The following is a 25,095-nucleotide window of genomic DNA, read 5'->3' as shown; positions in this document are numbered from 1 at the left end:
AATTCAAGGCACAAGATGTTTATAAATATGACAAGATGTGATGCGTCGGTAAAACATGTTCTGATGCATATGTACATTGACAGGCAATTTAAAAATAGTGCAGACAGAACTCGTTCTACCCTTGGCTGATTGATTTTTCATACTTGGCTGAGTATTTATGCAAAATGAGCATCCCCAGTGCCAATCACTATACTAATGACAAAAGCATCAGCACATAAATACAACAAAAAATGAAACACATCATCTAACACTAATCAGATGTGACATTTTTTTTCTTTTTGTCCTAAGAAACCAGATCTTGTTCCAGATTTCTTTCAACTGGCTGTAATTGGTCATGTCATGCAGAGGTTTCAACATTTGACTGAAAGTGAAAACCTGCTGTGGCAATACACTACTGTTTAATTGCCATATATGGTTCCATAAAGAACCTTCAACATCCATGGAACCTTTCCAATGGACAAAATGTTCTTTATATTGGAAAAAGGTTCTTTAGATTATTAAACAATGTTCCTCAGGCTAAGAAAACAAAAATAGATTATTTTAAGAACTGATCACTGGAAGGTGCTTTTGGAAACCTACAATGGTTCTTCAGATTATTAAAATAATCTACACACTACAGTCTTAAAAATAAAGGTTCCAAAAGAGTGTTTTGCAGTGATGCCATACCACATTTTTGGTTCTCCAAATATCCTTTCGGTGAACACAATTATTATTATTTATTTTTTTTACATTTATTATTATTATTTTTTATTTTTTTATTTTTTTTAGTGTGAAGGTTTTTTATGGAATCAATGCCAAAAAAGAACCTTCATTTTTCATTTTTAAGAACTGTTTACCGAAAGGTTCTCTTGGAAACCTAAAATTGTACTTCAGATGATTACAACATTCTTCACACTAAGAAAATGTTTACTTTTAAGAATTGTTCACTGAAAGGTTGTTTTAGGAACCCAAAATGAGATCGCTGCAAAAACACCCTTCTGGAACCTTCATCTATAAGATTGTAGTTAAGATATGGTACACAAATATAACAAAATGCAAATAAATAAATCATCATCAACTTCAGCTGCATGTCTTCCACCTTATAAACCACGCAAATATCGAACAGAATCTAATGTCACTGGGTGCAGAAACCAAGCAAGTGAAGACCCCCTGCCGGCATCTCGCACTACGTTGTAGAAGGAGCGACACCGTGAGGTTTGAACTGATAAAGTGAGTCATCTGTGACGTGCCCCTCAGCGAGCACAGCTGAGAATATGAGAGTGAGAAATGACTCACATAGGTGCTCTTTTTTTTGGAAGCCTGTCCATCGATGCCGATTTGTGACCTGTTCCTTGCCACGGGTTTGACACTGATCCATCATCTGTAAAGTGACAAACCTAGCTCGCGATCAGTTGTTATGGCAGTGATGTTGACATGTCTGTCTTCCGTAGTCGAACCCGCTGCGTAATTATCTTTTCTGCATCTGTGCACCTATGACAACATGTCACTTCCTCTTGCATCTCAGCACGCCCTCTAGCTGTCTAACCCATCACAATGCTGCCGTATATTCGGCATAAACGAAACAACGGGTGAGTGCAATATAAACCCGGCTATTGCTTGCACTATATTAAGTTTAATGTACGGTAATTTGATTTGAGAAAGAAGTCGGAGATATCCCCATACAATCTTCCCGTCGCACCATGACGCTCAGCGGGAATACCGTGATGCGGTGCGCCAATTAACAGCGAAGCACTGCCTCCCTCCAGCAGACAAAGCTAATAAAACAAGCTGGTTATAAAAATGAATGAGGAGCCCGTGGAAGAGAAGCAGCACCGACATCCAGACCAAATGCAAACAGCTGTTAAGCGAGTTGACAGGGAAATGCTCTATTAATTTTTGGGAGATGATTTAGCATCAGCTGTCCCCAGCTAAATGCCATTGCATAGCAGAGATGCACCAAGCTTTCTGAAAACATGGGAACAGGGGTTATCTGTCAGGTCAGGTTGTTGATCTCTGTCCTAGAGCATTTGTTAAAAGGTCCAAAACGTGCTTGTGGAAAATAATCGTTCCCAGCGAATGGAATAATCGTTCGCTGCACAGGACGCATGATGTTTCCACACTGTCCTCCATTTAAAAGCATGTGCACCTTAATGCATTATCCCTAGTAGTGTGCTGAAAATCTTTTAACAAATTTGGTGTTTCAATGACCAGCCTTTTAACAATAATATTCTATATTATCATAAATCCTGGACTCAATCCTTTTATCACCTTGTTTCTTTCAAATATAACCAGTTTGCATTTCTTTTTCTAACTAATTGATCGTAGGCCTCATAGATCTGAGCTGCACCTCAGTTTTTGATTGAATAAAGCGTTATTTGTGGAACATTTTGGCAATATTCACCCAAAAACTGGGGTACATGAGTTCAGATCAGTGAGGCCTACAATCAGTTCCAAAATGGAATACAAGCCCTGTGCTAACTGAAAGAAACCAAAAGAAAACAAGTTGGGTAAAAATAATGAAACCAGTATTTTATTTTATTTTTGAGGGAACACATCAACTATAATAAGATGGATGAAAAAATCTTCGAAAAAAGTACAAAAGTTTAGGTTTTTTTAAATTGGGTAACTAAAGCAGTCACTAAATTTTATTCGAATGTGCTGACATTAACTAGCATTTTGTTTGGGTGGTGGGGGAATCAAATTTTCTCCAAACCAAAATATATGGCTAATTTACCATTTTTGTGAAAAATGAATACTTATGCAGTTTCCTCGGTTACACCAGTGTCACCAATACTGCATTTTCCCCCCAACAATACTATGAAATATTATTACAACTTAAAATAAATTCAGCATCAACATTGCAGTCTTCAGTGCCACAAGACCCTTACAAAATCATTCTAATATGCCAATTTGCTGCTCAAGAAAATTTCTTATTATTATCAGTGTTAAAAACAGTTGTCCTCTATTTTGATATTTAACGATTACAAACTTTTAATTGATAATGTGTTTTTGTATTTATTTGTGTTACATATTTATTAGGAACATCATTCCTCACTGTAATTTGCTAAATGAGTAACGTAAATAGTATTTTGTTGCAATTCTGACCATACCAACTGTCTGATATACATCTGACAAAACACATGGACGTTGATTAGCCATCGGACAGAACAAAGAAACCCTTCCAAAAGGCTTTTTAAAAGATCGGGCACTGTTAGATATACACCGACTCCATGATCTAGTTACTCCAATGACACGCTCCTGACGAATGGGCTTAGAAATGAAACTCATCCAGCCTGTTCTCTGATAAGTCATTGATCTGTAATGTAAGACTTGGGCTAAACGGAGAGGGGGGCCACAAATGACCACCTGCCAGTGCTTTGATTCAGGAAGGGACTGACCAGCTGGCGGCACCCTGAGACACAATCCCACTTCAGGCCGCAGTCGATCGATAAGACGGCGGGAATGATGGGGCCATGTGTGATCTCATTCAACAGTGGCCCTCACAACTCGCCCTGCCTCCCATTTACAGCCTCGCCAGGTGGCACCTAAAACTAACCTACATCTCATCTGCAGGAAGATCGTGGACACACACTCACACCTAGTCTCAGGCATGAACAACTGAAGAAATGTGAGAGCCAGATAACTCTAGGCTTTATAGTGAGTTAGAAGCATTTACATGACCAAGTTACTAATCCTTTGAATATTAAACAGGTCAAAATGTGACACAACATGAAAAAATTAAAGGCTAAAATAAACTTAAATTCATTGCTATGTTTAATATATTATTTGATTTGATTGAATCATTTGATTTCGATGAAGGAGACAAAATAAAAACGACTACAACTTCCTTGAGTATTGAAGTTTGCTACCATCACACTTATGCAAAAATGCATGCTAAGTTCAGGCACTGTGTTAGCCAAGCATCTGCATGTGTGTATTTAAATACGTTTCTGGTCTTGCTTGACATTGTAAACCTAAAATGAACAACACAAAACATATTAAATTATTACCCAGACTCCAAAGCAGTTTCTAAGCACCCCTTCTGACATTTTCAATGGAACGACATTGATCTAAGTGTACGAATGCTCACATTATCAGAACGGGCCGTTTGCTGAATGTAGGCTAATGCCTCCTGACACCTTTAAGTAACCATAAAGGCAAAGCTGGCATTCGTGAAATGGATCCTGAAAAACCCTGTTGACATAAGCATTAATAGGAGCGTATGCAGTGCGGGACAAAATAAAGGCCTCCACTAAAGATGTAAATGTTTCCGCTGAGGACGCTTTTCATCTCCTTGCTGATATACTGTATGGACCTGTCCTATTCCAAACACGCCATTCGGCGCCGTCGCATATAATGGTAGAAGAGCATAATTACTTAATTATGTTTGTGCTTATCAAGGAACCTCTGCAAACAGAATATCTTCATTTCCAAGTTTTAGTGGCGCTGCTTGTCGCAGCTCGTTTAAAGATGTTAAAGGTGTGGAGTAGCAAGCATTTCGAGCCTGATAAACCAGTTGCCGGCAATATAGCAGATATGACATAACGCCAATTAAGAAATCACACTCTCGCACAGAGGCCCTGGCATATTTTTACAAGCCAAAGGCAAATAAAGCACTCCAAGTGTTCTTGTCCCTCCTGAGCTGTAGCGCTAATCTTATGCTCGCACTTATGGGGGAAAGGCAGTGTAATTAGCAATAAACCAGCACTCTGATGTGTGTGGATCAATCAGCACTAAACCATTTGAAGCTAGTTTTACTGCGGGAGGAGGAAATCGCTTGAAAATAATGTGCTTTGACCATTAATTCTTCTAATGTGACTGTTCCAAGCTAAACCAGGGTCTCCAACAGCATTTTGCTTTGCGCCCTGTCCTCCCTATAAACATATAAATGAATAAACATAAATGTAGAAGTAAAAAAAAATATATAGTACCTGTCATTTAATATTTAACTTAATAATTTAATATACAATACAAAAAGGAATAAAATATGAACATTCTCACCCATCTACATACATTCTCACTCATATACATACAAATAAACAATTTAAATAATAAAATTTCTAAACATTTAGAAATATATAAATCAATTTGCTTTAATATAAATACTATTTAATATATAATTTTTTATGTAATATATAAATAATTATACTTACAAATATTTAACTGTTATAATTATTTAATAATACATATCATTTATAATTTAATATTTAATATAACAATGCATTATAAAACATAAACATTTAAATAAAATTATAATGTATTATAAATATCTACACACACACAGACACACATATGTATTATAATTACCAAATAAAGGCAAAAAATTACATAACTGAACATAATGAGAACCTGCAGTTCGTTAAATGAATCAGGATGCTGATTCTGATGTTCTGATTTTGGTTTGTCCAAGAATCAGAAGTACACTCCTAGTGTTTCTAATTCACCGAAAAGAACTTGCACACAAGAATCACTTGTTCATCATGAATCAGACTACACTGTTCACACTGTATGTTTTTGATTCACCAATAAATAGGCTAATATGAATCACTTGTTCATGAATCAGACACTGTTCAAGCTGTATGTTTCTGATATACTACTAAGAACAACCTCAGAGTCATTTATGTGTAATGAGCTGTTGATAACTGACTGCAGGCTCAGTTGACTTCTGATACCAAGTCAGTGATAGTGACTTTGCATTGTTTCAGGCATTTTTGCACAATAGAGCCATAGTGCCAATATAGTGGCTTGTTAAAAACCCTGGGTTAGAGGTCACTGCATGGGTACAGAGCCCCAGTCAGACACTTCATCAGCAATACTATGCCAGGCGCACAATAGCCCTTTTTGTGGGCTTTGCAGCTCGCACTTCACCAGTGTTCTCTCCACACTCGTTGCATGCGTCAAGGGCTTTGTCACTCTAATTGTCAGAGGGAGTTCATTTGAATATGAATTAGTGTTGACATTTTCCATCGCAATGATTTGGGTGGAAGCTAAAAGGGAGTAGGCGCTTTCCTATCAGCACACGTTGTATTAATCCACAAAAATTGTGCGAGGGCTAAATCAGGATTTAAGGAAGAATAAACATTAGTGGTGTGCCTTGAAAAGTCAATCCAGTATATTTTTCATTGATTTGAATGCTTGAACCGTGCAGCGATGCCTCTTGAAGGATAATAAAGGATGGGGTGCCAGAGATAATCCGAGTGACAATGCCATAGCACTGTATGGGATCCTCTATCTAGCTTTAACAGGATTTGGTTGTTTATGTGTTTACAGGTTGCCTTACGGGCCACAGACTGGCAATGCAAACTAATCTTATCAAGATCCACCAATTTTCATTAAAGCACTTAAAGTATTATGCCCCAGCATGAATCCATTGATAGCGGGGGAGTGAAGGGGTGTTGCTTATTCAAACCGAGAGTTAACAGCTTGTCACCATACAAGGGGCGTCTGTCTGCCCTGAGGATGGGACGACCTGTTGTGGAACGAGGCAGCGGGCCTAATCCTCATAATGAGAGCCACAAAAACCAAAGCATTAAAGCATGGAGAAAAATAAGGATAATGGGTGAAAAAAACTAGGAGACATTCCTTAATGAGCTAAAGGGAAATGCTTTTTCAGACAACTTGATCTGTGGATCTATGATCACGTCTCAGCTTTGACAATGTAAACAACACATCCCCACCCAAACCTTAAACTGCTTTCTGTAATGTGTTCTGACATGTTGCATGGTGGTTATGATTATTAACTGGAATTAAATGGATTGACATTTATTCATTTAGCTGACGCTTTTATCCAAGGCGACTTTAAAATTGCTATATATGTCAGAGGACACACACCTCTGGAGCAATTAGGGGTTAAGAGTCTTGCTCAGGGACACATTGGTGTCTCACAGTGGATTCGAACCCACATCTCTCACACCAAAGGCATGTGTCTTGTCCACTGAGCCAACACCACCCCATTATTACTAGGAATGGTATTGCTGAATAATGATTCAGATTCTTTGAAAGTTCTATTAATGATTGGGCTAATACTTATTCATGTTCTAATTTCAATAAATAATTTAATTTAAATAAATGATATATTATTATATATCAAAATACCACTCAAATAAGTTTAAATATCTTTTGCATACTCTCAACACGGTAAAAAGTTTATATATATATATACACACACAACAAAAATTATTCAAATATAGAAAATACGATTTCAGACTTTTCAACATTTTCTTTTTAATTAATGCGTTATTTGCACTTTATAATTATTAGTGAAATTTACTAGCAATTAATGTCTGAAAATAGTTGCAAAGTAAATCCTACACCATTTTTTCCTCCAGTGTGCAGTAAATATTCTGTAAAAAAAAATAATAAAAAAAATAAATAAAGTTTTTGATTTGAGCGATTTTGTGTCATTTGTCAAGTTGTGTTTTATTAGCATTGTATAGCTTCTGGCCATCCTGCTCATTAAACATTAGCATCAGCCATTTAAAACCCATACTGGTCAACCACTTTCTTCCGCTGTCCTATAAAAGCAAAATTCCCATAACATTAAATAAAGTTTTGTACAAATTAATTAGGACACTAGAGATACTGTGTCCATATCTTACCTGCACGAGTCAGTACATTAGCCGCATTTCCACTGTCGGGCCAGTGCGAGCCAGGGCTTAAAGCGGGCCGGGCAGGGCTCATAGCCCCGAGCCAGTAGATCCGAGGCCAGAATAGCGCAGGGTTTCCACAGTGGAGATTGAAGCACCGCTGCACGTCACTAAAACACGCCCTTTACACGCCTCTCAGAACAACGCCACGCAACTAGGGGTGCTCCGATCACGATCGGCCGATCGTTAATGCGCATCTCGTCAGTAAAGCCGGTTCTCTAATCAGCGGTTAATTCCATCAGGTGCGTGATTTCACATAGAACAGCTGTTACTACAAAGAGCCGTTGTTAATAGAGAATATGCGCAAATCCACTTCATTTTCAAAGTTTTTTGGCGCATCTTCTCAGTTAACAACGGCTCTGTGTAGTAACAGCTGCTCTATGTGAAATCACGCACCTGATGGAATTAACTGCTGATAAGAGAACCGGCTTTACTGACGAGATGCGCATTAACGATCGGCCGATCGTGATCGGAGCACCCCTACATGCAACCTCAAAATTTTACCATCAAAGAGAAGTTATCAGAAAACTAAGAAATAAGTCACTGCAACATGCGCGATCACAAAACGAAGATGATAAAAGCGGCCGTTTGTTTGCATGCTTTGTTATATATTCAAATTCAAAAGCATCGATGTTTTAACTATAGAATAAGTGATACATTGATCATATTGTTTTAATTTATTAGGACTCAAAATTATTCACACATAAATACACTTATTTCTATTTTATTTATTTATTTTTAACGCTCATGAAATAGCCTGTTTATTCAGTCGAGTCTGTTTATGTTTATTAGCCACAGTAACCGTCACATTTAGAATGAATGATAATATCTCTATTTTTGTAAGCTCCCGAACAACAACAAAAAAAAAAACATTATTATGCTAGCCTATATTCTTTTATGATAGGCAACGTGAGCTAAACTCTTGAGACGAGGCTTGTGACAGATAATATAAGTTACTTAATAAATACACGATTGTGATAGAGAATAAAAAGCTGATGATTTCTTCAAGCAGTCATATTTTACCATGTTTACTATGGTAACAAGTTTAGCGTGCATATCTTTTTCATCGCTTATAAATATTTCTGCCTTGTTTAGTGATTATAATCCACATCAGATCAAGTTATTTCAAACACTCGCTGCTGACTGAAAGAGAGTTTTGAGCTCGACTTATTTAAAAAAAAAAGTGTTCAATGCTGATGTTAAAGCGGTTATCTTTCTGAAATGATCCTCAGCGCAGACTCTCTATTTTTATAAAAGCTCCCAAACAAAAATAATAATATTATATTTTGATGATATGCAACGTGGAGCTAAACTCACGAAACGAGACAACAGATAAAATGTTACTTAATAAATACACAATTATAATAGAGAATAAGAAGCTCACGTCTGATTTATCCAAGCGGTCATATTTAGCATGTTTACTATAGTAACGTTAATGTTTAGCGTGCATCGTCTTTTACATCGCTTATAAATATTTCTGCCTTGTTTAATGATTATAATCCACATCGGATCAAGTTATTTCAAACACTTGCTGCTAACTAAGAGTGAGTTTTGAGCTCAACTTATTTTAAAACGTCTTTAATGCTGGTGTTAAAGCTGTTATCTTTCTGAAATGATCTGTGCTGACACTCTCTAGACACGGAGAAACTCCGCCTTTGTTCGTAACCCCTCCTCTAGCCCCAACTGGCCCGCTTTGGCCCAAGGATTTCGTCGGGCCGAAAAAACCTGGCAGTTGGCCCCGAGGAAGCCCCGGCGAGGCACGATCAAGCCCCGGAAGTGACTGTGGAAACGCGACTGGCCCTGGCACGCACTAGCACGCCCGGTCCTAGCTCGATAGTGGAAACACGGCTATTGTCAAATGCATCTAGATTAACTGTGTAGGCCAAGTTTCGAGTGACGAGTTGACAGCTGCACCCCCTCTATCAGCATGAACCATGGTACCATCATGAAGATTCTCCCTGGTGTCCTACACTCTCCTCCTTTTGATTTGCATTACAAAGAGCAGGATCAAAGGACTCTGGTTGGGTAAGCTGGCAGTGAACATCCCTCTACAGCGAGCCATTGTGTTGTTATGCAGCGCACATTCGACACAGTGCAACTGGCCTGGTGTGAGGAGATTCTCAGCGCTGCTCTGACGTATCCGATGCAGCTTTTAGTTTTGGCCAGTTTCTGACCAAAAGGCGAGGGATATTTGGGGTTTATGGTGGGGATTGCACAAAATTCTTTGGTGGCTTGCTTGCATGTTAGTCTTAAATATCTCAGTAACTCTAGTAGCAAGAAACGATCGTTATTTCTACAACTGAAGGCTGCTCTGTCTGTGAGGATTATGAAATTGGAAGAGATGAACAGAGAAGTCTCATCTTAAATAATAGGTGATTACACACATTCACATGCCTGTTTTTCATTCAAATCAACAGTATTTTTTTGGGTAGATGTCATATGTGACACCCATTTTCGTATATTAGACTATATATAGCTGGCCTTGTGGGACCTAAACATATTCCTAATACTCTAGGGTATCTCCATGCTTAGGAATTAAACAATACATAAAACACATTTTAAGACTTTAATTCCATTTTAGAAATAAGACAAACTTTGACATAAAAAAGGAAGAAAAAAGTATTTAGCAGTTAAAAGCTAAAATCTTTAAAATATATGGTAGGGCTGGATGACTCAGTTTTTCTTTAAATATGTCCATCAATGCTGCAAAGGTACAATACGGTTGAAAAGTTATATGTTATTAAGATTTGTTTAAAGGAACTAATAATTTTATTCAGCATATTACAATGAGTTCTGAAGGATCATGTGACACTGAAGACTGGAGTAATGATGCTGAAAATTCAGTTTGGCACCACAGCAATTAATGACATTAATATTACATTAACATTAAAAAACATTGAAAATGTAACGAAAAGCCTTTACATTATCATAAAAGATATCTGCAAACAACATTTAAGACTTACACAATGCTATTAAAACGTTTAATGGCCCTAGAGTTTGAAAATTGTTTTTAAGGAACCCTGGATCCATTGTATAGTGTGATCCAGATTTATAAATTCTAGTGAAATTGGCCACATGCTTTGGCTAATTTTTCACATCGGTTGATTATCAAAAGTCTATCCATTTAAAAATCTTCTGACATCTTGACAGTAAAACGTGTTCTGTTTCCCATACTTCTATGATAGTGTCTTCATACACACCTTACTACAACTGCAAACAAACTCTTTTCTCCTCAGTATAATGTCACATACTGCCTACAGGATGAAAGTGTTGCTGTAGTTAAACTCATCCCCTCTTACCGTAGACACACACAACGTTATAATAAATGAACAGATCCACTGTGCCGACTGCAAGCGGATGCACCTCAAGGAAGTGCAGAGCTTTTCATATTCCCTCCATCTCAGGGAAGCGCGACAGCCCCCACCTTTCCTTTCCATGGTGAGTTCATTGAGTTCAGTCCATTATGGCAGAGCTGCTATAGCCTACTTACTGTGGCCATTTTGAGTCATCGCAAATAATTTACAGCTAAGTTTTCCATTGTCTTTAGAGTAGACCGAAGATGCAAGATGGAGATCTCAAAACTCCCACTCTTGGACCAGTTTTCTCATGCTGACCCTTCTCTGTTGCTGTATGTGATTAACATGCCAGCTAATGGAGCACGGTTAGTCACACTTTCGGATGGCAATGCTAGCCTATTGTTCTCGAGCCACGTGTGTAATGTTTCAACCTCCAAGGGATGAATATGAGTTTCTGAGCCAAGAGGGAAAGCGAAACCTTGGGATTTGAGATGGGAGGACAATCTTTTCAAACCTGCTTGAGTTTGTTCACATCTGCTGTGGTTCAATTGATTCATAATTGGATTCATTAGAAGTAGATGATTACATACCATTAAGCCCAGAGCATGAATACATGGTGCGTGAGAGCTAGAGAAATACTGTAGATTTTGACTCTTAAATGCTTTTAAGGACATCTGTATGTTCATACACAGAAATAAATGAAAGGATAACGACAACGGTGTTGGTTGATTTCAAATGAACATGACACATATGTAAATGAGTACACACAAACTAACTTAAAGATGGTCTCATTTCAACTATTACTCAATCCCACAGGTATTTCTAGCAATGCATCCCAAAATAACTTCCGACCCAAATAGCTCTCCCATGCTAAAACAAAGACAAACCTCCTTATGCCACAAGAACTCGTGAGTTTCTGCATGCTCTTCTAAAGAAGAATTGTGAGAACCGAAGCTCTATGTTTCTTCTTTTAAGAAGAGTGAAAATAAAATACAAAAAATTGACATGCATTACTAAAATGAAAAATTACTTTTAACAGATTTTATATTATTTGCCATTTTGCATTATATTTTGTTAACACGAGATAATCAGGATTATTTCATTCTATTGAAATATTTTTTTTTTTTTGCAATTATAAATAACATCAAAACTGTATATACATAGGTTGAAAATCCCTTTTCTAAGTGATCAAACTTAAAATTTCTAGCTAGCAGAAAACAAAACAGGCTAAAAAACATCAATGATTTGCTTAGCTTTAAATATTAATAACCAATCTCTCATTCAATCTTATTTGAGTTTCTTTTTGTGGGCTTGTAATTAAGATACAACACGCTGCCAATGTTGTGCAATCGTGACAGGAACCAGTTCAGCTTGACTGATGTACATCCAAACTCGGACAGTGCTTTGCCAGCCTTCCTTTCACTTCCTCCAGTAAGCAGCAACTAAAGGAAGAATGCCTTTTTCTGCTTCAGCTTAAGGAATGGGGTGGTGGTGAGACTGGGTTTTGTTGTATCCAGGTGTTACAATGCAGGCCAATACTGGAGCCAGGTCAGGTCATATGGAAATAAAGCTGGCTTTGCATATATGCCATGGCTGAGTAAGTCGCATATGCACACACACACACACACACACGCTGTAGAAGTGCTGAGCTCAGCGATATTTCGTGGAGAAATCCCTCATCTGACACTCACATGCATGCATGCTGCTTGCATATAAGCTTTCAGACATGCTTTCCCAAAACATTTAGAACCTTTAGAATGTGCAGATGTCTCGTTATTGTAACAATTGCACAGTGCATGTTTTTCATGCATAACTGATCCAAACTCAATCCATGTTGAACAAAAAAAGCTGAATTTCTCTCCTTTGTAGAATAGTGTTCAACTTGCCTCTGTGCAGCAATAGGTGGAGTGACTGACTGAAGCTTGCATAAACCTTGATAAACAATGCCTTTTGTCGTTTCATGACCCATTTTGAGGTTGAATTGTTGCCGGCGGTGATTGATGGCTTCAGATGAAAAAAAAAGAGAAGAAAAGAGATGGGATATTCACAGAGAGAACCTTGTCCTTCATTGTATTTCTCAAGGTCTGTTGGAAGACTTTCTCTGGAGCTATCACAGGAGACACTGGCTGTGAGATTCCATGCATACAGAGACCGATGAGAAGAACGACACCAAAACAAACTAGCTGTAACAAAATGTGGTTCCTTCGCAAAGTTTTTCTTTAATAATCCCGCTGTCAATGGCAAACAGTTTGATTAAAAATGTTATTGTTGATAATACAACCATTTTAATTCTGTAATGTTTCAAATTTCCAATTGAAATACCAAGTTTCTAGTTATTTTTAAGATTGAAAACACTGGCATATCTTGCACCGATAAATTGTGCACGGTAATGTTTCAAAATGAAGTATCTTATGTTCATTAAGGCTGCATTTTTTAATTAAAAAATGGGAATAGGAAGTAGATGGGAAGTAGAAATGGGAATATTGTGAAATATTATTACTATTTAGTGTTTTCTATTTTAATATATTTGTGAATGTAATTTATTCTTGTGATGACAAAGCTGATTTTTCAGCATTACTCCAATCTTCAGTGTCACATTATCATTTAGAGATCATTCTAATATGCTGAATTACAGCTCAAGAAACATTTCTTCTTATTATCAATGATGAAAACAGTTGAGCTGCTTAATACCTTTGTGGAAACAGCAATGCATTTTTTATGGATTCTTTGATGAATAGAAAATCCAAAAGAACATTTATATATATATATATATATATATATATATATATATATATAGAGAGAGAGAGAGAGAGAGAGAGAGAGAGAGAGAGAGAGAGAGAGAGAAAATTGTAAAAAATGTAAAGTCTTAGTGGTCATATTTGATAATTTTTTTTTTTTTTTTTCTGAAACTATTCTGACCCCAAACTTTTGAACAGTAGTGTATATTAAAGTAACTAGTGTCAATTTTGATTCCACGTTGACTTGACCAATCGTCCTGAAACTTTCCACATGAAGGTGAGACATTTACATTTCTTATGCACTTTATTGCCGGTCCAATCATTCCCTGCCCTTGCGCCGCCTTGTAAAAGTTTTACATTCTATCTTAAATGAAGTGAAAATCGCTGTCAAGCTGTGCGCAAGAGCGAGAAAAGTGCTCAGTTCTACTCGGCCTGTTAATCAAAGCCTTGAGTTCAAGTGCTGTGTCTCCCGTCTGCGCTAGATTCGGGACTCATACATAAAGATGCTCCACTTCACTCCTTTTCCCCCATTCCGCAGCTCTGGGTGCTGACACTTACTCCAGAGGCCTTCTACAAATGAGTGCACCATCTCCCGTCTCCTCTTTCATCAAACGCTAACCTTTTCATCACCCTTCAATGTGGCAGCCATCATGGGCAATCATCTGGCCCCAGTCAGATTAATGATCTCAGTGCCTACAGTGGGTTGCCTACTCACTGCTGTAGTGCAGGAGTCTAATTGGATTGCTAGGGGTCAGCTTGAGTATTGTTACAGGGTGACCCTGACAGTTGCACTTAAGTTTGGCAGTGGGAAGACTGTTGTCATTGTTTAGATAAGTTTCATATGCGACAACAAAGTAAGTGCATGTGAGTTTGTGATACAAAGAATGGGGAAAAACATTAGATGCTCTGACACAAATGTCAATGGTGGTAGTGGAGCCGTGGCCGTTGGGTTACCGGACAACAATACATACATGTGCATACTACCCTTTTGGATCGTTTTATTTATTCATTTTTTCTCAATAAATGTATAATTTTATTCAGCAAGGATGCATTAAATTGATCAAAACATTAAAGACATTAAAGACTACATTTTTACAAAAAATTATATTTCAAGTAAATACTGTTCTTTTGAACTTTTGATTGATCAAAGAATCTGTAAAAATAAAATGTATAATGGTTTCCACAAAATATAAAAAATAATATTTTATGATTTTGTAAAATTGTAAAAAAAATAGTATTGATAAGAAATATATCTTGATGCTTCATCCAATTAATATATAAGAATGATTTCTGAAGGATCATGTGGCAGGTGAAAATTCAGCATTACCTTCACAGTAACTAATTTAAATGTAAAATATACTACAACAGGCAAAAGTTAGATCAATTTGCAAAAAAAATAAAAAAAATAAAATAAAAGTTAACAACCCCAAACTTTTGAATACATATTTCACATATGTTGGTAATACTTCAACAGAAATTTATCAAAAAAAAAAAAAAAAAAAAAAAAGTTTATTACATGTTTGTAATAAAAATTTCAATAATTATAAATAATAATAATACAAAATCTATAAATAAAAATAATTAACTAATAAATAGTTGTACAATTACACAGGATCTGAACATTCAAAACATTAGTGTATAATACATTTTTTTGATTGTTTCATAACCCTGAAGATAAAGATAAAAACAGGATGTATTTACCGTGCTGAAAACCACTGAATCCAATACAGGTCATGCTGACACCCTTTATGCATTTTTGTAGGTTTTTTGGGGTCATGCATTCTAGGGTTAAAAACAAAATTGATGTCACAAGCTTGCAAAACAGCCTACCGAATATTATTTAAAACGAGATTGCTGCACAATTACTGAATTATCAGAAGCTGACAAGCATGTCATGCAAGAGCCGAATGCAACCACATTCTTAAGTAATCTTGAGAAAGCACCATATGTCTGCTTGCAGGAGCCAAGACTACTGATGAAACAGGCTCTGTTTTTTACACCTGAATTCCACCCGCAGAAGTGAACCTGTCAGGAGGTACAGCGAGACATCTCGGCCGAGGCACTAATGATATCTCTGCATATTTAAAGACGCTTCACCTCTTGTAAGGCCCATTTCTCACTCGAGCCGACTGTCTTAAAGCAGTAGACATGCGCTCTGCATGACAACTATATTGCAATAACTCCCAGCTTTGACTCATGCGATGGAGAGTGCTGTTGCTTTGTCATTTTCAATTGCCGATGCTTGTCAGTAGCAATGGGATCAGTGCATTGATGATATCTCAAGCAACCAGATCATTTCAGCTCCATTACACGGCATGTTATCCCAAAAAATCTGTCACTGGTTTCGATGATAAATGAGTACTGTGATGTAGTTAATAGGAGCCAGCACATCTGATAATGTAGAGGACTCAATTTCAGAGCCGTGCAATCAAGCGAAAAGTGTGAATGGAATATCTAAAGGGTGCGAATGGACGTGTTTATGGATGCATATTGGTTTGGAATAAGTGGTTATGATAGCTAATGGTGTCTCAATAACATTAGGTGGTTGTGGATGCACTCTGAAAGTCCCTTTTGTGTAACATTTTAGTATGGAAAACAAGTCAGTCAGAGGACAGACAGTATCATTTTCTTCTCAAAGCGAGCCACATCTACTAAACAAGTCTATAAATTATTCTTAAGAGGAGGAACTCTGTGTATTTTATTGAATGATCCATATGGTCTGTCACCCAGCATGAAGACATGGCCCACAGAGCCATGTGATCCGGAAACCTCTTTAAGATTTCACGGTGATGTGGCTGGATTTGGCTCTCTCCGGCGGGCTGACTTGCACACTGTAAGAGGGCAGCTGTAGTGCTGAGAGAATTACATTACACACATTTCAGCAGTCATCGCCTATGATAATGGGAATCTGCTCGGATCCATGGGCCTAATCGAGGAGACTGATATGTGAGAGCTTGTGGCCACTGCCTGGACTGGCCCGACCTTGGGTTGAAGATGGTTTTGTGGGATGCAAAACTAAATTCCAATGCAACCAAGAATTGGAAAGTATATGGAAATACGGTTTCATCTTTTCTGTCATTTTTTCTTTCGGGATTCTCGGTAGCCAGGGTTTCAGAGTGGCAGAGACTGCAGCACGGAATATGCATGCTTGGCACTTTTGCTCAGTGCCTCCTGTCAATCCTCATAAGCATGCAGCTACAGGAGCTATTCTGAAGTTTGGGACATGGGGCTGTGACACAGGATAGATTTCAAAGGGGAAACACAGAACGTGTTATGTTTTGGATGTTTTTCTTTGAGGCTTGGCATTCAGGTTTGGCTACTGTAAAAAAATAGTGCAGAAACATTGTTCACTAAGAAACTGTTAGTATGAAACAGCAAATAACAGACTGAATTAAACAAATTCTGAAGTAGGAAAAAATAAATGGTAATTTCTTGTAAAACATAAAAAAATCTTTATTTACAGCTCTGAATAAAACAAATGACTTCATGTTTGAGTCACTAAATCATTTACTCAACTGATTTGTTCAAATAATTTAGTAGCGTCACTACTGTGTGTGATTTTTTATTATTATTATTTATTTTTTTTTTACATGTAATTTTTTCGCTGTTTTTCTTTCGGCTTTGCATTAAGGGATTGGCCAAACTGGAAAACCAAAAAATAATTTTCACTCAGAAATAGTAAAGTTCACAAACATTTACAAACAGCAATTAACACAATTACTAAAGTAGAAAAACGTAAATGTTTTCTTGTAAAACATGCTACAATAACCATTATTTTCAACTTTGAAAAATATTTTTTTAAGTGTAATTGGGAGGTATGGGTTAAACTGGTATGGTTTATTATTAGACTTTTCTCCCAACTTTTCCTTGGGGTGTTTAGTCAAGAAAGCAACGTAATGACTTTAGAGAAGCGTTTGTGTAAGTAGTTGACACTGTGAAACACACAATGTGCTGCCATAGCACAGTGCATTAGGCTCTTTGGAGAGTCATTACAGTTTTAGTTTGCCCTGGCCTGAAAAAAACGTCTGTGTTGAATCAGTGTGCGAAAAGATCCAAAAGTACAAAAACATTTTCTTACTGATTACAATCCTGACATGGAAATGTAAGAACCTTTTATTATAAAGGGTAAAACATCCTCGCTGTGATTATAGTATTACCACATAAATTAAACGTTGTAAAGTTATTTCAGAGAGCTGTAAGTGTAATTTTCCTTTTTTGCTTGTCAGTCAGACTTCTAATGCTTATTAGAAGTTCATTGCTTGCCATATGACACATCGTGTAAAAACAGCTGGGAAGCATCATTAACTAGCACCATTAAATGACTGAAACTTCATGCTGTGGAAAAAGTACTATTTTTAATATCTACACCCATTAACATTTTTTTTTCTTAATCTCAAAGCTGGGTAACGTGCAATGCAGCAGTAGAAATTTTACTATAAAGTTTACATGTCTAATAGCGTGCAAGACTACTTGACAGTATGCAATTAGGAAAATACAGAGCAAGCCATAATGGAGAAATTAAAACTCACTTTTTTTGTGTATTTTTTAAGTATTTGCACTGATCTCAGAATTATCATTTGTTATTTATAATTGTATCTTTTGATTGGCATAACTTTTCAAATAAAATAATATGTACTATTTGCAAAATACTTAAATATTTAATTAATTAAATACACACACACACACACACACACACACACACACAAAAAATATTTAAAAAATAAAAAAATGCATTAATGGGCAGTTTCTGTTCTGAATATTTCTGCAGGTTACACCAGTTTATATTGTACAAGATTCTGGTCATTTCATCCACCCCTAATACTTATTATTGTGGTTAAATGGGGAAACATCTTATGCAGTCATACTTTTCCCACACCACAACATGATATTGCAGCTGCAAGCAAAACCAAGACCATTTTAAAACCAAGTCCCAAAATATCAGACAGTTGAAATGAAAGCGATGAGAACAGAAGACATTTCAAGTTCCCCTATGTCCCAAAATAGATGTTACGAGACAAAAGCTCTCCAGAATAGTCTGATGTGGCACTGTATCCCATGAGTTCCAGAATGGTCATTCAGTTTCAATGGGAAGAGCCGCCATTCTCTGTTCAAATATTGCAGATACCCTTCTCCACAGGAGTAGGTAAGTCACACTGACATTCTCTTCAAGGTGAGATTTTTTTGGATATCCTCTGTCATGGCTATAGGGCATGTGATGGTTGATGGAGTGGCTTCGGGCAAAGAACTTTTGTTCTATATTGAATCTTGCGACTACACAATCCCTCCTCAACACTTTTCAATAGCTCCTGGCTTGACAAATCGTACATAAAACAAAATGAATGGGATTTTTCTTCTAATATCATATGTATGACCTGAAATGGTCTCTGAGGTTGCTTCGAGAGCAACGTGTCAATATGTTGACTGACATTTCGCTTAGCTAAAGGATGATTTCACACAGAGTCTCACATGTCATCTCCATCCACATGGAGTCAATTCTAAAAACACAATCAGAAGCTTAACCTCAGGTGAAAAGCTGCAGCGTCTAGAAAATAAGAAGTCTTGTAGGCCTATTAAAGCTTGGAAGAAGGTCTCTAACTGTTCTGGCCTATTTCTTTCCACTTACTAGGGATTACACGGTTTGTGAGCAATATTTGCTGCTCTGAAAGAAGTAGTCTGGTTTTTAGGATCACTTAGCAATATAGAGCACCAAGGGCATAGGAGCTCTGTTGAGGTCAAATGTCAGTCTTTGAGCATTTCTTATTCATACAAACCATTGAAAGTCAATAGCAAATCCAAACACTGCTTCTCCAGCTTTTATACACACACCTATAGTCATTTTACCACAACACACTGTAGTTGAGATATCTATGAATTTTTCTTCTTCAACATCAAGATCTTAGGTTAAACATTTTAGGAATTTTGAAGTGCATATTTTAGTTTCAGTAAATGGATACCATTCTACAATTTGTAATTGCCTTTAGATTATTTGCAGTTCACTAAACTGTCTTGAAAAGTGGGTTTTTAAAATAACACATATGTCAATTAACAACATGTATGTGCATATGGATTATCATATTAAATGTATAGGCTCTTACATACAAGCATATCCATTTTCAAAATGACCAATATTGCATGACCATCTCAAAATTTAGGGCTAGAGGCATAATAATTCAACCAATAAATCAGGGTGCCAAAGCACCCATCATTGCATGCACATGCATTCACTTTTCATATAGAGAAGAATGCAATGCATGGGAGTGAAATCACAACCCATAGTTTATAAAACTGGCTGAGCAATCTAAAAATCAATGCACGTTGAGAAGGCAATGCACCGGCATCAATGGATGGACCATACATTGTGCCTTCAGCACTGCGGAGAGCTCAACTCTGCGCAAAGCATGCCTCCATCCATGCGCTCGCGACACACCACAGTCATTACTCACATGTGCACGGACGGTGCAAACCAATTCTTTTCCCTAAATGGATTTCATAAATCTCAAGTCATTATGAATGCACGGCAGTGCTTAAACCAACGTCCATGCAAGTGTCAGTGTGCTTTGTCCACACGCCGGATGGCTCCATGAAAATGAGTTGAGTGTACGTAAGACCCTTTACAGTTGTAAAGATGCGCACTATGTATAGTCATGCACGTTCAACTGCCAGACACATTATGAGTTAATCACGCGCCTGTATTTATATATAATGCAGTAGAGCCGAGACTCTGTGCAAGCCTGATGGGACTGAAAAAAAGAAAGAAAGAAAAAACCCTGATAGGACAGATGTAGATCTATAATTCAAAGAGTCTATCTTTGTATTATTCAGATCTTAATTCCCCAGCATGTTTAGCTACATTGCACTTGGTCGCAAGAAATAAACTGTATAGCATGAAAACATTAACATATTTCAAACATAGGCTACGGTATTTTAAGATGCATATGCAATAGAATGCAGAGTTGCAATTATGCAAAACGCAATAAATATTGTTTGTCGCGTCTTCCTAAGTTGAGTGAACACGCACGAGCGCACTGACACGCGAAAAAAAAAAAAGTTGGACAAATTGCAAAGACAGAGATAAAAGCAATTCACCTGCTGCCAGTTTTCCTCCAGAGACGGCATCGCAGAGAAGTAGCCAGTGTCATGAACAAGTTGAAGTTCTTGAAAAATACTGTAATTGGCCAGAACATCCATTTTTGTGCAGCTAAACGGTGCGTTTGAGAGACTTTGATTATCTGCGCGAGGAATCCGCGTTCGCTTCACCGCGAGCGATTGAAACATTCAGATCAATCGCGAAATCCGAAACGTTTCAGTTCATTCACGGTCACTAAAATATGTTTAAAAGTAAAGGATCCATCCATGCAGGTTTGTTTTCTTTCCTCACAATGTTTCTGGAAGGGGAGAAGCAGGAGCACAGTAGCTCACAGGTTACTGTGTCAGCCAGTGTGGAGCCAGCGTAGCGTCTGCGGATGCCCGCGAATCGAGGGGGCGGTGCATATCTGTCAATCAACTTCGTGCGTAACCATATACGGAAAAAAGGGAGGACAACTTTAATGGCGATTCAGAGAGGCTAGGCTAAACTCGGATAACGGGAGGAGTTAGATTTTGTTTTGGATCTCTGATTGGTTCTTAGACATGTCACTCACAATATACAGGCCTTTGATAGCCAAACTATATTTTTAGACCTCTATATAAAACACGAATCAGCGTTCGAGTCTCATTCGAAGCAAGAGCTTCCAGAGAGCGGCAACGTGGTGTTCAACACACAGACCTGGGTGGTAAAAATACATTTTTTTTTAAACGTGACACTTTAAATGTTTATAACAAACATAAACAGTGCTCGCAATATCACGGTTAAAACGACAGTCACTGTAACTGTGATAGTAAAATGTTTTTGCAATCCATGTTTTATTTGATGTATTATCTCTGCCGTTTTATCGCACAAACGGACATAAGTACACATATTTGTCTGATAAAAGTTAAAATCGTCTGCAGAGTTCCTTTCAGAGATAAACGGCTCAATATCACTTGCTTTTGAAAATCCCTCAATGTAAAAACCACATGATGCATAATATTCATGCATACTTATTCATATTATATTTTTCTTCAAGATACTTCAAAGACTAGAAAATGTCATGATAATTTATTTTTGTAAATGCTATCTATCTATCTATCTATCTGTCTGTCTGTCTGTCTGTCTGTCTGTCTGTCTGTCTGTCTGTCTGTCTGTCTGTCTGTCTGTCTGTCTGTCTGTCTGTCTGTCTGTCTGTCTGTCTCTCGGTCTCTCTGTCTGTCTGTCTGTCTGTCTGTCTGTCTGTCTGTCTGCCTGCCTGCCTGTCTGTCCATCCTTCCATCTCTCTCACTCTCTCTCTGTCTGTCTGTCTGTCTGTCTCTCGGTCTCTCTGTCTGTCTGTCTGTCTGTCTGTCTGCCTGCCTGCCTGTCTGTCCATCCTTCCATCTCTCTCACTCTCTCTCTGTCTGTCTGTCTGTCTAGCTAGCTATATAGCTATATATAGCTATATAGCTCTCTGTCTATCTATCTATCATGCACTCTATAACCCTGACTTTTGATTTGCTATGTGCCACTTAACTTACATGTTATTTACATGGAAATCAGGAGGCATATAAGCTTGAGTACCTTTTTGAACTAAGAGAACTCAGCCATCTCACTCTGAGTCACCTGACCTTGTGTCATGCATGTAATTAGATAAGTGGAACCTATAAACTGTGAGAGCCTCTGAAAGGAAAATCTTGACCAAACCTGTTCGCTCTTTCACTTCAGCTGGAAAAAAAAGAGGGGGGAGAATTGTGGAATAGGCTTTAGTTGTTATGGCTCATTTGATTTGAATTATTCATATTCTTCACCAGATGATGCTTTGGCTCTTGGTGAGCATGTGTTATTTCTTTCATCTGGTACCTGCACTGCAGATGGAATGAATGAAGTATGAATTAATTCATGAATTCACCAGTGAATCCAAGATTGACCTTAAAAAATAAAATAAAATAAACACTCTGGAGACCGAGGAGATAAAGAACAAATGCGTTTCTCTCTTCTACAACAGTTTTCATCCAAGATGGTCTGAGACGCTGGGATTTTCCTCTGTGCTATTGAAACACAAGGCTGGAGGACAAGGGGATTGATCCATTAAAAGTGCGATATTAAGGTTTTAGTATATGAACTAATCTCACTTCTCGATTTGACTGACCCATTTGGATGTAAGATAGCATATGGTTCTTTGGAGATTGTAAAGGATGCTTTTTATATGTTCTTCAATTTAGTGCTTCACAGTTGATTTTCTGAAGAATGAAAAAAAGAAGAGGAAGAAAAAAAATCACTGAATCATCACTGAAGAGTTGTATTCATCATTGTCTGTAAATTGCATTTTTAATGTGTTTTGAAAAATTTAGATTTAGAAGATGAGCTTGATGACTTTTTTTATTTATTTTTTATTTCTACCTTGAGATATTATTTTCAAGAGAGTGTGAGAAATTTGTCCCTCCTGTTATCTGAGCAAACATTCATCTCTGCTAAATCAACTGTGCATGTTAACTGCATGTTATGCAAATATGTGGAAATGAGTAGTTTGGAGGCAGTTCGATATGAGCGAGAGACTGGAGAGATAACGTAACTAGAAGAGTCACCGACTGTGAAAGACAGTTGGAAAGTGAGAAAGTGAGGTAATTGTAATCTGTCTCCATGTAAAAGTATACTTTTTCCTTCAGCGTGTGTGAAATGTAGCTGATTTGCTCTCTTTGTGTAAGCCAGGTTTATGTGTGCCTCCCCAGCCCACCCCTGTGCGTCCACAGTGGCAGCGAATGCTGTAATCTCATTATTCTGCTCTGGGAGGCTGGCTGTCGGCCCTGGAACTACGATTTACACATGGCATTTCAACAGGGAGGGGAGGGCCTGCTATCGATGAAGCGCCCTGTGACATTTATCCATTTGACACGTTCCTCTCTCTCTCTCTTTCTTTTTCTAACTTACATGCACAAACACCAAATGTGGTTGCCATTTCACTAGAACCATAACACAGCTATATAATGTTTATTGGCACTATAGTTTTAGCCAGCATCATAGGGATTTCAACAAACTAAGAGATAAATGAATATTTCACCCCAAAATGTAGAAGTCTTGTTGATGAACCATGTTGATGTCAAGAAACGTAATGACAGAAATTTTACACATCTGGGAAAACTAAAGAAATAAGGGTGCTATATTGTTTTGTGTTCCACAGAAGAAAGATAACCATATATGTTATACAGGTTTGGAATAACTTATGACAGAGTAAATATGACACAGAGTTGATTATATTTTTTAAAGATGCTGCATGTCCTGAGTCGCAGAACTTATATTTTCTTTGGAAAATGTAACATTTTAGTTTTTAAATCGTAATCTGACTAAAGTAATAAAAAATGAACTCACAATGACCTCACAGAAATTCTGCTTTTACTCTTCTGAGCTCTGCACAACTCTGCAAGTCTTCTCCATTCTTTTCCAAAACACTGCTAATTTTACATTAATATTAAAGCAGATGCACAGACTTTAAAGGATATTTAAACCAAAGAGCCAATTACCGTCAACATACTGCTTCAGAAAACCTGTCATCTGACTTTTCTCTACAATAAGTACATTCATATTGACCTGATTTTATGGCAAAGGCAATAATGTGTCCATAACCACTCGGAACTGACAAATACATTAATCTCCACTCTCCTGCATTTCGTTTCACTGCTGACATAGCTATTTACTGACAGTTAGTGGTATTTCAGCATTAATAATGGAAAAGATGCCATCCACCACACCACCATGAATAGGCTAATGGCAGCAAACTGCATATTTGGAGTTTTTCATCTTTCTTGTAATGCCACGGTGCAAGAATCAAGAATAAAAAATAATTGATGTGCATGAAATTACATTTATTAGCTGCCATTGATCGATGTCTTTTGAAAACACAACATTTTCTTTTTTCTTTTCTTTTCAGGGTAAAAATACTGGTTATGAAGATAATTTTTGTAGTGTTTTGAATGTTGAATAGCCACAGAGCATAAATGGAATGTTGGACTTTATTTTTGCAATAGATTTTTGAGGCTTTATCTCGAAGATGTACAAGTAATGGGAATATCATTATTGCGGACTCTGAATGTTGAGGCTTCCATTGCACAAGAAAAGAGAATAGAGTGCTACAAAATGTCCTATCAGCTCGCTCTCACAGTTAATGCTGCGCTGGGGCTTCTCATGCCAAGTGAGTGGAATAAACAGCAGAAAGCAGACAAGAGAAAATGCAGACAGGACCACAAAGGGCAGAGCCTCTCAAGCCAATTAAATGAGAGAGAATGGCACACAGACAGGAAATTTCTCCTGACCTCCCTGCCTTCCTCTGAAAGGTTACAGGGATGTAAATGTAGTCTCTGTGGAGAATATTGATAATCATGCTTCTCTTT

The 25,095-nt window shown here is 37.4% G+C and overlaps 1 protein-coding gene and 1 long non-coding RNA gene across 3 annotated transcripts in view; one reads left to right on the top strand and one right to left on the bottom strand.

Annotated features, from left to right (window-relative positions):
- LOC113102146 (Krueppel-like factor 7) overlaps window positions 1-21,108 on the bottom strand; it is a 38,982-nt gene extending 17,874 nt beyond the window's left edge. The window contains exon 1 of the mRNA XM_026265763.1: window positions 20,746-21,108. Coding sequence (XP_026121548.1) covers window positions 20,746-20,934 — 189 coding nt within the window. The 5' untranslated portion in view covers window positions 20,935-21,108. The remainder of the gene's footprint in view (window positions 1-20,745) is intronic.
- A 274-nt stretch (window positions 21,109-21,382) lies between these two features.
- On the top strand, window positions 21,383-24,443 carry LOC113051425 (uncharacterized). Of its 2 annotated transcripts, none has more exons than XR_003276935.1 (4): window positions 21,383-21,431; window positions 22,716-22,804; window positions 22,933-23,331; window positions 23,420-24,443. It is a non-coding gene; the product is annotated as an uncharacterized LOC113051425 (long non-coding RNA). The 2 variants fall into 2 exon arrangements; XR_003276954.1 differs by having other exon boundaries at window positions 22,716-22,817.
- The last annotated feature ends 652 nt before the right edge of the window (window positions 24,444-25,095 follow it).

Source organism: Carassius auratus, chromosome 1, assembly GCF_003368295.1.
Source record: "Carassius auratus strain Wakin chromosome 1, ASM336829v1, whole genome shotgun sequence".
Lineage (NCBI taxonomy): Eukaryota > Metazoa > Chordata > Actinopteri > Cypriniformes > Cyprinidae > Carassius > Carassius auratus.
Note: the sequence above shows the minus strand (reverse complement) of the source record. Positions and strands in the feature narration are given on the sequence as shown.